The sequence below is a fragment of the Narcine bancroftii genome, chromosome 4 (genome assembly GCF_036971445.1).
Source record: "Narcine bancroftii isolate sNarBan1 chromosome 4, sNarBan1.hap1, whole genome shotgun sequence".
Taxonomy (NCBI): Eukaryota; Metazoa; Chordata; class Chondrichthyes; order Torpediniformes; family Narcinidae; genus Narcine; species Narcine bancroftii.
The window spans coordinates 126,873,400-126,888,193 of record NC_091472.1 but is presented as its reverse complement, the minus strand read 5'-3'; the positions used below and the strand labels follow the sequence as shown (position 1 = coordinate 126,888,193).

Below are 14,794 nucleotides of genomic sequence, written 5' to 3'. Positions count from 1 at the left end.
ATTTCAGAAAGAAGCTGGTCAGATTGGTGTAAGGACAGCATGACATCAATTATAAATGCAAAATATGGACGGGTTCAGTTTTTTTTTGTACCAACTATATCTTACCCCACAAAAGTTACATGGATCAAAAGGCGAAATTTCAGATGTGGGACTGAGACATGATTGTGCATGAAGGTGAAGTCATTTTGGCAAGAAATCACAGAAAAATTAACCAGGATAACAGGAGTGGCCTTCACGGGCGACCCAGAACTATAGCTATTAGGTAATTTTATGGAAATAAGCAACAATTGACCAAATATCAAATCTCATTTATAAAAATAGCACTGGTGGTAGCAAAAAATTTATTGCGATCACTTAGAAGTCCAACTCCCCTCTACATATAACACGACGGACTGTGGAAATGAACAGTTGTATATGCATGGGAAAAAAAAATCACATACATCTTTTTTTAAAAATTTTTTTATTTTTCACACTATAAACCATATTGACTAGACATTTTTCTTCTTAAATATATACAGTGTCATTTTCTCCCCCTTTTTCCCCCACCCTTCCCTCCCTCCCTCACTCCCTTTCCCATTTATTTAAAGTTTAAACTATAAGATACATTAAACCCATTAAACAATGTTGTCACTTAGTAAAAATAAACAAGAAATTTTACTGAGTCAGTTCTTTTCATTATCTTCTCCTTCTGTCATTTTAGGTGGTGGAAATCCACAGTAGGATTTCTCTATTGTGTTTCATGTATGGCTCCCATATTTGTTTGAATATTGTAATATTATTTCTTAAATTATATGTTATTTTTTCTAATGGAATACACTTATTCCTTTCTATATACCATTGTTGTATTCTCAAGTTATCTTCTAATTTCCAGGTTGACGTAATACATTTTTTTGCTACAGCTAGGGCTATCATAACAAATCTTTTTTGTGCTCCATCCAAATCGAGTCCAAATTCTTTGTTTCTTATATTATTTAGGAGGAAGATCTCTGGGTTTTTTGGTATGTTGCTTTTTGTGATTTTATTTAATATCTGGTTTAGATCTTTCCAAAATTTTTCCACTTTCTCACATGTCCAAATTGCATGAATTGTTGTTCCCGTTTCCTTTTTACAGCAAAAACATCTGTCTGATACTGTTGGGTCCCATTTATTTAACTTTTGAGGTGTGATGTATGGCCTGTGTATCCAGTTATATTGTATCATACGTAACCTCTTGTTTATTGTATTTCTCATAGTTCCGGAGCAAAAAAGGAAGATACAACTAAAAGAAGAGAATTGGCAGATAAAAAAATAAAATATAAAACACTACAAACATATAAGGTGGAGAAGAACATAATGAAGACAAATCAGAAATATTATGAACTAGGAGAAAAAATGCACAAAATTCTAGCGTGGCAGCTTAAGACAGAACAAACTAAAAGAATGGTATTGGCATTAAGGAAAAAGAACAAGCAAATTACATATAATACAATGGAGATCAATGAAAACTTCAGGGAATTCTAAGAGCAACAATATCAAACTGAAAACGAAGGGAAAGAAGACAAAATAGATGAATTTTTAACTAAAATTGAACTACCAAAATTACAGAGGAGCAAAATAAATTAATAAAACCATTTGAAATAGAAGAATTACAGGAGATAATAAAAAAAACTACCGAACAATAAAACACCAGGAGAGGATGGATTCCCAATAGAATTCTATAAAACATTTAAAGACTTATTAGCTCCTCCCCTTCTGGAAGTAATCAACCAGATTAATAAAACACAAAGCTTACCAGATTCATGCAAAATAGCAATAATTACAGTAATACCAAAGACGGGGGAAGATCCACTCGCACCAGCGTCATATAGACCAATATCTTTACTTAACACAGATTATAAGATAATAGCTAAACTATTAGCAAACAGATTAGCCGACTATGTACCAAAAATAGTAAATCCAGATCAAACTGGATTTATTAGAAAAAGACGAACAACAGACAATATCTGTAAATTTATTAACTTAATTCATACAGTAGTAGCGGTTGCTTTAGATGCAGAAAAGGCCTTTGACAGAGTAGAATGGAATTATTTATTCAAAGTACTACAAAAATTCAGCTTACCAGAGAAATATATTAATTGGATTAAAGCATTATATAAGGGGCCATTGGCGAAAGTGACAGTAAATGGATATATATCAAAATAATTTAACTTAAGTAGATCAACAAGGCAGGGATGTCCACTATCTCCCTCACTGTTCGCGTTAGCTATAGAACCACTAGCAGAACTGTTAAGAACAGAAAATAAAATAAGAGGGATAAAAATAAAAGAGAAGGAATATAAAATCAGTCTATTTGCAGATGACATTATAATATACTTAACAGAACCAGAAATATCAATAAAAGAATTACATAGGAAATTGAAGGAGTATGGAGAAGTGTCAGGATATAAGATCAACGCAAATAAAAGTGAAGCAATGCCAATGAATAATGCGGATTTCTCAAAGTTTAAGAAAGAATTGCCATTTAGATGGCAAACACAAGCAATGCGATACCTAGGTATACAAATAAATAAAAACCTCGGCCATCTATATAAACTCAATTACCATCCATCAATGAAAAAATTACAAGACGACTTAGAGCATTGGAAAGACTTACCACTAACACTGATAGGAAGGATAAACTGTATTAAAATGAACATTTTCCTAAGGATACAATACCTATTTCAGTCATTACCAATACGCCTAACAGAGAAATTCTTCAAGGAGTTAAAGAAAATAATAAGGAAATTTTTATGGAAAGGGGGGAAACTGAGGATAGCACTAGATAAATTAACAGAATGGTCAAAAAGGAAGGCTTACAACTACCAAACTTTAAAAATTATTATAGAGCCGCACAATTAAGATACCTATCAGATTTTTATCAAACAAGGGAAAAACCAGATTGGACCAGATTAGAACTAGATAAAATAGGGGAGAAGATACCTGAACATATACTATATAAATGGGATGAAAAATTGGTACTACGTAGGAATTCACGGGTATTGCATCATCTGCTCAACATTTGGAAGAAGATTCATGTAGAAAGGAATAAAACAAATTACCAACTACCAAAAGTAATATTGACGCAAAATCAGCTAATCCCTTTTACAATAGATAACCTTTCCTTTAGAGAATGGGAGAGAAAAGGGATCGAAAGAATAGAAAATTGTTTTTTGGGAAATAAGTTATTATCCTTTGAACAAATGAAGGATAAATATAATATAACTCACGATACAATGTTTGCATACTACCAACTGAAAACCTACTTGAAGGACAAATTGGGTAACAGTCTGAGGTTATCAGAAGGAAGCAATTTTGAATATGTGATTACAGACACAATGATAATCAAAAAATTTGTAACAAACATGTACATCAAACTGCAAGAAAAGGAGAACGAGGAAACAAATGGTAAAACTAAACAAAAATGGGAGCAAAATCACATACATCTTGAAGAACAAATACAACACTTTTGTAAAGGTCTGGCAGCCATACCTGGACCAAATAGGTCTGACGGTGTGGAGGGGGAGGGAGGGATGGACTGTTTTTTTTAAATTTTGTTTGTAAGAAAAAGTTTAATATAGTGTATATTTAAAATGTTACTATGTATATTTTTATAAAAATCAAAAATATTAATAAAAGGAAACACAAATTATTTACTTTGTGGAAATATTGAGTAGGTACATCATTATGAAAATTGCATCCAAAGCTGGAATGGTACACTCTAGAATATTCAAATGATTCATTATTTCCTACTTGCACGTTTCCTTTTTGTACTTACTCAAAAAACTGTTGACTGGCAGATTTGAGGTGTGTGGCATTCCCAGGAAATCCATCAGAACAATTTTCCACAATGTTCCATGTATTGTTGCAGCTTTGCCAGGGAAGAGTTGACCAAAAGGAGTTGAAGAGGTAGTACAGAGCCCAGGTGATAATAACATTGTAATAAGTACAGAGCAAGAATGAAATGACAACTGTTGCCACACCGACACCTGCACAGCATCAAAGATAAGGCCATTAACAAAAGGACAGCACGTGGCATTCAACACTGTTAACATTTGTTCCTCTTACTGAAACAAGGTGAGGCAGTCCCAATATGAAGTCTTCCTCATGGTCAAAAACCAAAAGTCATCACGATACTTTATTCATCATTTGAGGACTTCAGTAGTTATTGTTAGGGAGCAAATGCTCCAAATAAAAGCTCTCTAACAGGTCTCCAAAACTCACAAATAAGGATGCTCATAAGAGATAAAATAATTTAGACAATAATCACAGCATCTGCGGACTTTCATGCTTCAATAATTTTGAAAAGTCTAATTGGTCTTCTTTCTAGAATGCTTAATTTACTCATGCTCAAAGTAAGTCTGCATCAAGGTTTTCTACTGATATACTGAGATGTAAGGAAATGGTGAATTGTAAACCCATCCAGAGAGAAATTGTAGGAGGCTAGTTCAAGGCATCATCATGGGAGAATGGTCCAGATAGGTTCAAATTTAATGCACGTTCGGATCTTCAAAACTTGGCTCAATTAGTTCACAAAGCAGACAATTAATTACTGCACATTCAGCTACCTCCAAGTAACCATTTTTTGTATTTTACAATATACACAAAAATGTGTTAGGTAGAGCAAAGGTCAAATGAAACAAAATGGATGAATGCCACTGATAAGTGCAGAATCTAATTGCAACATGCATTATCCTTTACATGCATTATCAGTCAATTCTGTCAAAACCACAGTGGAATAGGGTTTTTAACATCATTGCTTGAGAATGTAGGCTTGGGCTTTCTACTTGAGCAATTACATTGTGCATGTTGATGACATACTCCCATATTGTCAAGGAGAGACCAGAATTTTGGAACTCTCCCTGACCACAAACAAATCAAGAACATAGTTCCAAGTCAGAATGAAGTCTGATTTGGGCAAGAGGTGCATGGGAATACAATCTTCAGAACCTTCTTGATGTTGGAGGTTGTGAGGTGGGAAGGCGCTGCATTTATCCTGTAGATAGTCCAGAATGTAGTCAAGCTACAACAAAAGTAGGCAGAATTAGAGGATGCAATAATGTGCTGGATTCTGAGGATACAGACATTCTTGAATGGTTCCTCTCCTCTTGGTTCCTTAATTATCCACCACCATGAACGACTTAAAGGCAGGGCCACGGATTTGCAGTCTGACCTGTTGGTTGTAGGATTGTTTTGTTCTGTCACTTTGGTTCCTCATAGTCTATTATCTCTGATCATAACAACACTTCTTTGTTCATTGAAAAACTGCCCAAATTTTGTTCAATGGGGCTCAATAGAAATGATTAATTTATGGAAACAGACATTAAAAATCCTGCTTTTTGCTCCACTGCCTATTCCTTAGATCAGCACCTTGTATCCTTCTTGGCATGATGGTAATGCCATGTGACATGGAGAGACTCCTTAGACAGAAGCCAGGACATCATTTCACAGAGCATGACCAGGTATTTTACCGTACCAGTCCTAGCCGGGAAAACATCTACAACAGGCAAATTGAGAAAGATTTCAAATGGCTGATTACTTTATTGACCATAATATGGATTGACAAGGACTTTCCAGTGTCCTTTACTCCTCTACTGAAGTTTTCACTATTTACAAATGAAGATTGGATGTACCTTTGACTACTTCAGTCTCTCCCCAAGGGCTCTGTTGTACCTATTCTACTCACTGCCTCTCATCATTTCCAACACCAGGAAAATCTTTTCACTTCTTCCTTTCATCAACACACAGCTAGAGCTTCCATTACTTCCACAGCATTCATTCTTTCTTTTGCGGTACTCCTCACAATGCTCTTACAGAAACTCTTTCCCTTGTAACATGTTTGTCCTGCAAACTCCCACATTTGGTTATCAAAACCATTACATGAACATGCTCCAGTCTAATTCACTCATTAGAGTGGGCTTAACTTGGGAACCCAAGCAAGGTTTGAAAGCCCATCTTACTTAATTTTTAAATAGGATGCTGATCCTCTTAAAGCTCACTGCAGGTACTGCAACTCAGCCTTGTTCTCACTCCAGGTTTCAGTCCTTTCTCTTGGATTGCTTCAGTCAAGTTCAAATATAAATCTAGGGGATTATTGCTCTTCAAGAATATTAATATTGGTTTGAACACAAGAAAAATTTTAAACATTTACTTTGTTCCAATCTTTCCTTTCATATTCCACCCTTTTTCTGAAGCTCTCTCTGAGATATTTCTATAATCTATATCAATTTGCAATGCTTTTGAAGATTAACAATGTGAATTAGTAAAGACATCCACAGTCATGGCTTATGGGTGATCGATCTTCTTCCTTTGACACTCATCTCAAATAAAATGTGAATCCTGCAAACAATACTTTTTGCTAAAATATGAAGCAGAAATTGCACATTTTGAAATCAGCGCCATTCAACACTCAAAGGATTAAATCTCAAATGAAATAAAATTTAAAAACAAAATAATTTCTGTCCCTGACTTGGGATTTTGGTTCTTTAGAAATATTTAAAATTAGCTAAGACAACTCAAACTAATCAGGAATTGTGACAACAGGCCACAGAGCAATTAATGGTCTTCAGATTTATGTCAGTATCGGATCAACTGACTGAAACATTAACCCCTCCCATTATTCCTAATGGCAGCATAAAGAAATTTCCTCTTTCATTTTACAGCAAGGAAATTCTAGACAAGAAACATAAATATTTACAATAAGCTTTCAATAAAAATCTAACTGTCAAGCTCCAGTGAAGTCCTTGAACAAAATAGGAGCTCTTCTACTTATTCTCAGGAAAAGGATTTAACTACCATTCGAAAACACAAACAGAATGAAGACTATTGATGAAGTTTCAGCCCAGGTCCAGGTGATTCTTGTATCCAAACTCCTTTCCTAAAATGTATTTCGAGACATCTCTGATAAAATTTGGCAGCTGTAATGGTGCATTAAAAGGAGAGAGAGAAAAAAAATCAAGTTGCAATGGAAGTCACAAAAACTGAGCAACATAAATACAAACAAGAAGGTACAAATATGTACTTTTTCAATAAAACACAGACTATTCAAGGAGAAAAATAAATAAATAAAATGACCATCCAAAGTATAGACAAGCATCAAAATCAAAGTAATATATCCATCACTCATAATGCAATTAGTATCTTGGTCTTCAGGATCCTTTGCTGAGAACAAATCAAATAACTATTTGATGTGCTACTCAATATTTAAGACAGAGTGCATTAAAGTATAAACATGTCTTGGATTAATAAAAAATCCAATTATTCATAATCATTTCACAGCCAATCCAATGCAATCTCTGGATGGAATGGCTTTGTTACAGCATTTCCCTTCAACATTCAACCATAAAGACCACACCATTAGTAACAGCCTTGTAGTGGTAACAAATTTCCAAGTGAACCACTCATATCAGTAACTTTTTCAGAAGATTTTTAAAAAAATCAATAACCGAAGGTACTTTATCCCAACTGCTAAATAGCAAGGAAATGCAATAACCTGCCAATATTGAATGTATTTGTCAGGAAACCATCCCTCCCATGGGAAGCGGAAGGAGGCCTGATGGACCTGTCAAATTAGGATTAAAAAAAACAGAAACTAAGATCTAAAGATTAGAATTGAATGCAATTATAATATGTAGAGGTCAAAGAGCAAAGTAAAAGTTGGGTTCTTGTTTTTTTTCCCCTATCCCGAGAGATCTGAGAACAACTTTTTTTTTATATTTTAAATTTGCCTTTTTACAGACTCAAAGTAATTTCAACAATCAATACAATCTTTTTCAACATTCATGGAACATACAGAATCTGTATTTTGTTTCCCCCCCCCCCCCCACTGCCTTTTGCTCCCAAACACATAACCATACTGATTATATATCATACAAATACAAATAAATACAGGTGGGGTTCCGAGCCCCCACTGAAAACCAAAAAGGACAACTAATTAACTAAGTAACCCAAGTAAGAAATAAAACAAAAAAACTAAAAAAAATCAAATTAAAATAAAACAAACTACAAAAGGGCTAAAAAGAAAACATGCATGTCACCTGTGCCATGTTCCATTTTCTTAACTCCAATCCTTTCACTACTAAGACAGGCTTTTATTATATCCATATTTCACAGGGAGGGTGAGTTAGTCAATCTACATGCTCATGTATTTCAGATAAGGGTGCCACACATTAATGAATGTGTCATGTTTCCCCCCCACCCCTCCTTAGATTGTAAGTGATTTTCTCCAAGGGAATGCAATTCCACATTTCCATATTTACTTGCAAGTCAGACTTCCACTTCCTGGCTTCTGCCAAGTTGACCTTCACAAACTGAATTTGATATTTGGACAGTCGAAAACTCTCATTTCTAATATCTCCCAAAAACTCCAAATCTTGTGGAAAATCCACTTTTGTAATTTTTTTCAGAATGTCCCCCAGTTCTTCCCAGAAGGATCTCACCTTTGTACATAGCCAGGTGGAGTGGACAAAGGTTTGAAATTACACCACACCTAAACCACATTTCTGAAATTTCTGGCTTTGATTTAAATAATTTTTGTGGTGTGAGGTACAGCTGGTGCAAGAAGTTATATTGCTCCAACCTATATCTGGCGTTAATGACCCCAGTCACACTGTACAGAAATGGATCTTGCCACCACTCTTCATTGATTGTTGTGCCCAAGTCCGACTCCCATCTCTCCTTTGACCTGTGTAAGCCCAGCTTCAGGCCCTCACTTGGGATATGTAACACATTCGAGAAAAAAATTTATACACATTCCCTTGTGAATTAGAATCTCCTCATTACTAGACTTAGGCAGGGTCATAGACTGTCCTAATTTTTCCCTTAATAAAGATCTTATTTGCAGATAGCAGAAAAATATTCTATTAGATGGACCATATTTGTTTCTTAATTGCTCGAATGACATAAACTACCTTTGTTTGTAACAGTCCTCCATACACCTGATCCCCTTCTGGCATCAGGTGTCCAGGGTCTTTTATTACCCAAAGTCAAGGACATCAACTTGTTCTGGGTCAAAGGCATTTTAGGAGATATCCTCACCTTCCATCCAATACGTTGATTTTTTTTTTTTGCCATATCTGAAGAATATGTTTTAGTAGGGAGTTATGTGTTTTCTTTGAAATTAATTTGATGTCCCATTTGTATATAAATTCTCCTGCCATCTTTTCACCTACTACCACTAGTCCAATTTGTGCCCAGAAGGAGGGGGATTCCTCACACCTTCCCAAAGAGTGAAGCGATAAATCTTGCCTGGGCTGCTCAATAATATTTTTTTTAATCTGGAAATTTTAGGACCCCCCCCCCCCCCAATTGTGATCCCATGACAACTTGTCCATGGAGATTTTAGCCTCTTTACCATTCCACAAGAATCTTCTGACACATATGCCAAGGGTCTTAAAGAAAACCCGTGGCAATGAAATGGGTAACGACTGAAAAAGATACTGGAGTCTCGGCATCACCTTCATTCTGATACAGTTAACTATGCCCACCAGCGTTATGGGCAGAGTCCTCCATCTATCAAGGTCTCCCTTAATCTTCCGTAGCAAAGGGAGATAATTAAGTTTGTATGAGCTACATAAGTCTTTTATCTATTTTTACCCTCAAATACTTAATGCCTTCCTGTGGCCATTTGAATCGACTCCCCTGTTGATATTGGCTATAATCTCCATTTGTCAAAGGCATAATTTCACTTTTATCCAGAGTTAACTTATAGTCCGAGACCTTCCCATAATCTTCCAGTGTGGTCTTCAGCCGCCAACGACCAACTGCACCCACCTCCCCCCCAGGGTTTGTCAAATACATTAACACGGCAAAAAGATTAATTTTGTGTTTCATCTGGCGCACCGTGAACCCTTTTATGTCTGGATCCCACCAAATGGCTTCCGCCAGCAGTTCAATTGCCAGCACGAACAGCAGTGGGGATAATGGACAGCCCGCCTACTGGACCTGATCAATGGAAACTGGAGATATCTGCCCATTTGTAATAATTTTTGTTTGGGGTTTATGGTATTGTGTCTTCACCCAATTAATGAATGTTTGACGCAATCCAAATTTCTCCAGTACCTTGAACAAAAAGTCCCACTCCAGTCTGTTGAAGGCTTTCTCCACATCCAGAAATACAGCCACTCCTGGATCCATCCCTGACTGTGCCAGATGCACTACATTAAGCAGTCTAGTTATATTGTTTGCTGACTGCCTCCTTTCTACAAATCCAGCTTGATCTGGATTTGCTAATTTCTCAGATATTTTGCCAACCTGTTAGCCAATGTTTTTGCGATAATTTTATAATCTGCATTTAATAACGAGATGGGGTTCAATGGACCCCTGCTGTTTTTCGGTATCACTGTGATGACTGCTGTTGAGAAAGACTCTGGGAGGGTATGCGTCTCTGCCGTCTGATCCATCACCTTCATAAAAAGAGCATTAGCAGATTTTTAAACTCCTTATAAAATTCAGTGGGGAAACCATCTTCTCTGGGTGATTTGCCATCTTGCAAAGAGCTCAAGGACTCTATGATCTCTTTAGAGAAAGGGGCATTTAGCCCTTCTCACTCTTCCTGATCCAAATTTGGTAAGTCCAATGGATGCAAGAAATCATTTATTTTGTTGGGATCACCCCTTAATTCTGTTTTATACAATTCCTTGTAAACCCTTCCAAACGTATAATTTTTTCCCTTCGGCTTATATGAGATCTTGCCTTCCCTGTCTGAATCACATTAATTGTTCTCGAGGCCTCTTCTACCCTCACCTGCCAGGACAATACTTTGTGGGCCTTCTCCTGAGAACACTTCAAGGTGGATTGGGGATTTGAGGCTTAAAGCAGTTAATATCACTTTTTTAATCTCTTGTATCCTTAGTGATGTTTTAGACTGGCATTCATTTTCCAATACCCTTCCTATTGCTTCTGCCCATTGAAATGAGGCGGTTGTGTTGCAGCGATGTTCGTTGCTTCCTGTATAGTTTTAACTGCACACAGATCTAGTAAATTTTTGCTTTAGAGGGAAATACCAATATTTCACATTTATCTCTGCTTCATCTTGAAAGAGTAGTAACAACATCCTTGAAGTGGCCAAGTTGACCAGAATATATTGGACTGGAACTTTCTATCAAGTATTTACTTATCGTGGATCTATTGGAAAATGTCATCCAACCTGCTCCGTAAATGGTTGTATGGTTAACTCTACAAGGCAAGACTCTGGGCACAACAATAAGCTGTGCAATGTAATGCTGTTAACATTGTGAGGGTTGGGCCTTGGAGAAAGAGCACAGACATTGCACAAAAACAGATGGAAAAACAAATGAACAGCATATTCAACCACTACGTTATGCTTAAATGGCTGTCAAAGTTATCAAGAAGGTTTCTAAATGTTCATTCAAAAGCTATTAAAATTTACATTTATTATATAATTACACATCAAAGAACCAAATTACTTCAAAGCACATCATTAAAAACATTGAAAATTTCAATTAATTCAAGAAAACGTAAACTCACTAAGCGTTCCGATTTTGTTCCCCTTCTGTTCAAATGGGTGTTTTAAAACCAACATTTAAAAGCACGTAATTTATTTCAAGTATTCCTGATAAACTGATGCAAAGGTTTCTTTTGAAAGCCTTTGTTAAAATTGCTCAAAGTTTAACCTTTTAAAATGTTCCTATTTTATGTTCTGAACCAACAGGAATGGCTGCAGAAAAAGATATTAAAAGCATTAACAAAAAATCTACTGGATCTAATAAAATTTACTAGATCTGTGTGCAGATAAAACTATACAGGAAACAACGAACATCGCTGCCACACAACCGCCTCATTTCAATGGGCAGAAGCAATAGGAAGGGTATTGGAAAATGAATGCCAGTCTAAAACATCACTAAGGATACAAGAGATTAAAAAAGTGATATTAACTGCTTTAAGCCTCAAATCCCCAATCCACCTTGAAGTGTATGCATACAAAATGCAGATTTAAGATAAAAATTATTTTTAATTCTCTTTTAAGAAAGGGTGAAAATGCTGTTCCAAAGTCAACTCCATACAGAGTTTGAGGCCCTGATCGGGTGCAAACTTCTCAGACATTTAAATCTGTTTAAATCTTCTTCATTCTTTGAAAATTCCATTAAAATGCCAGAATCCAAAAGTCACACATTTCACTTGGGAGATTACTTGAATGTCAGAGGTTTTTAAACTATCAGGATAAAGCTTTCCATCCTGCTCTGTCCTACTTCTGCAAATAGTTAGGTAATGACCTTTCTGCCAGATCAGCATCTAAATAAAGCCATACATGACTCCATCATATCTTGAGGTGCTGGGACATGACACAATATATCGTTGCAAGTCATCATAGCTGGTGTTAAACTGGGTAACAGTTCAGATAACCAAATATTCTAAACTACACTGGGCTTGAAGATCATCAACAAAAATATCTTATCAATTCAGTACAGTCTCCTTGGCATTGAGTCATTTTGGAAAACTTTGGCAATAACATTAAAAAAAATATTTTAAAATATGAAAAGATTGATAGCATTATAAATATTACCTATTCCTACCCAAAAGCAAATGGAGATGAGGGAAGTATGAAAGCAGTTGTGGATGGTCCCACATGAGTGAATACAGCCTTTTAATAATCAGCAAGGCTGGCAAACTGAATTAAGGAATATGTAATATTCATTCCATGCAACAAATTAGACATGCACAAGGACAGTTCCAATGGGACAATGTTAAAAAGAGGACAGAAATAACAAAAGTTGGTACTTTATAATAAACAGAGAGCTAGAAGAAGAACATCAAGAAGCGAAGTACAGCATTTTTTTCAATAAATTCTCCAGTTCCAGCAATAAAAGTACTTATTTGCAATGTGTCACACTGGGAATGGTTTCAAAATCCCTACTGGCCATATTATGGAATTACAACAAAAAAAAAATCACTTGTTTCTGTTCACAATTAGATTAGAGTAAAATATAATATGGGTGGCACAGTGGTTAATGCAATGTTGTTACAATGCCAGCAACTGGGGTTCAAATCTGGTGCTGCCTGTAAGGAGTTTGTATGTTCTCCCAGTGTCTGCATAGGTGCTCCAATTTCCTCCCACTGTTCAAAAACATATTAGGGTTGTAGGTTAATTGAGTGTAATTGGGTGGCACGGGCTCATGTGCCAAACAGGCCTGTTACTGTGCTGTATGTCTGTCTAAATTTATAACCACAGCAGGTTAGATCTGACCCCAAACTTTGCCAGATGCTCAGAGTATTCAAATCCATCTGAACAGGCAAACCAGATCTCAGTTCAACACCTCAGTTTTATAACTGAGGTAGCAAGAGTTCAGCCCTGTAGTGCACATTAGCTGACATTACCCACCCAATATCTGGGACACCTGCTCCAACCTGAGGTACAAGTCATTCAGCCAAGAAATGCTGTATCTGCACAATGTGTCTCGACCACAAGATAACTTCCAAGATGCACAATATACCCAATCATGCATGAATACAGAGGTGTGTAGCACATTTCTCCTGCAAATGACAGGCTGGTCTGCAATGTTTATTGCACAATATTTGAAGTTTAGACATGACAATTAGAAGAGGCGATGACACTATGTACCAGATGAATTATTAGAAAATATTACATATCTTTGTCTTTGAGATACAGCATCTTAATGAAAGACATCCAGTAAATCATTCCTCAATTGTGTAAAAATTGAAGACAATACAACATCAAGTAAAACAAACCTGGTAATTAATAGTGATTAATTTAACAGTTAGAACAATGCTATTAGCGTGCCAGCGACTCAGATTTGAATCCAGTGCTGTCTTAGGAATTTCTACATTCTCTCCATGTCTGCTTCGGTTCAAAAAAATTATCTGGGGGTGTAGGTTATTTGGGCAGCACAGGCCTATGGGCTGAAAGGGTCTGTTATGTGTTGCATGTCTAAATTAAAAAAAAACTGAACCAGAAGGCCCTGGCCAATACTTGCCGAAGTGAACAAATCCAGGCCAGACTGGCTTTATTTTGAAACATCTGTCAGCTAACAATTTATGTAGGCTCTTTAATATTATCCACTATGCAAATTCTAAGGCTGAACCAAGTGTCGCTGTGGCTCTGGATGCTGAAAAAGCCTTTGACAGGCTGGAATGGCCATATTTATTTAGATTTTTGGCCAAGCTTGGATTTGGAAAACTGTTTATTAATTGGGTTAAAACTCTTTATCGTAGACACAATGCCAGAGTCACCACTAATGGACAGATCTCAGCAACATTCTCACTGATCAGGTCGAGTCAACAGGGCTGTCTCTCATCTCCAGGATTTTTTGTCTTGGCTATTGAGCCCTTAGCAGAGGCAATTAGTCAAGACTCAGAAATAAAGGGTTTTAAAGTGGGTCAGACAAATCACAAAATTAATCTTATGGTCAGGGTTGGTGCCAGAACGCATGTTAGAAGGGGGTTCGCTCAGTGATGGGGGGGGGGGGGGGTGATGCCAGCTGGGACCTATCTGTCAAGGGTGTGGGAGGGGGGTAGTAGCGGTACAGACCTGCTGTTAACACCATCTGCCCTTCCGACGTGGGGCACGAGGACGCTCTTTTCATTGCATCAAGTGTGACTCGACACTACCGACGCTTGACGCATGCTAGTGACATGGTTGGGAGGGTGGGTGGAGAGTTGCTAGTGTGACAACCTCGACGCTCATGACGTGGGAAGGAGTAAGGGCGGGTCTGATGGCCAGGAATGGCTGCAACCACATGGGGGATACTGCACCTCATTTGTAGATGCCCCCTCTTGGTGCTGACCTTGTTTATGGCAGATG

At 36.9% G+C, this 14,794-nt stretch overlaps 1 protein-coding gene across 2 annotated transcripts in view; it reads right to left on the bottom strand.

Annotated features, from left to right (window-relative positions):
* The window catches only part of LOC138761125 (sodium- and chloride-dependent GABA transporter ine-like), a 103,296-nt gene that overhangs the window by 48,457 nt on the left and 40,045 nt on the right, over positions 1-14,794 (bottom strand). For both annotated transcript variants that reach the window (XM_069932769.1, XM_069932768.1), the window contains exon 3: positions 3,794-4,004. In XM_069932769.1, coding sequence (XP_069788870.1) covers positions 3,794-4,004 — 211 coding nt within the window. The remainder of the gene's footprint in view (positions 1-3,793; positions 4,005-14,794) is intronic.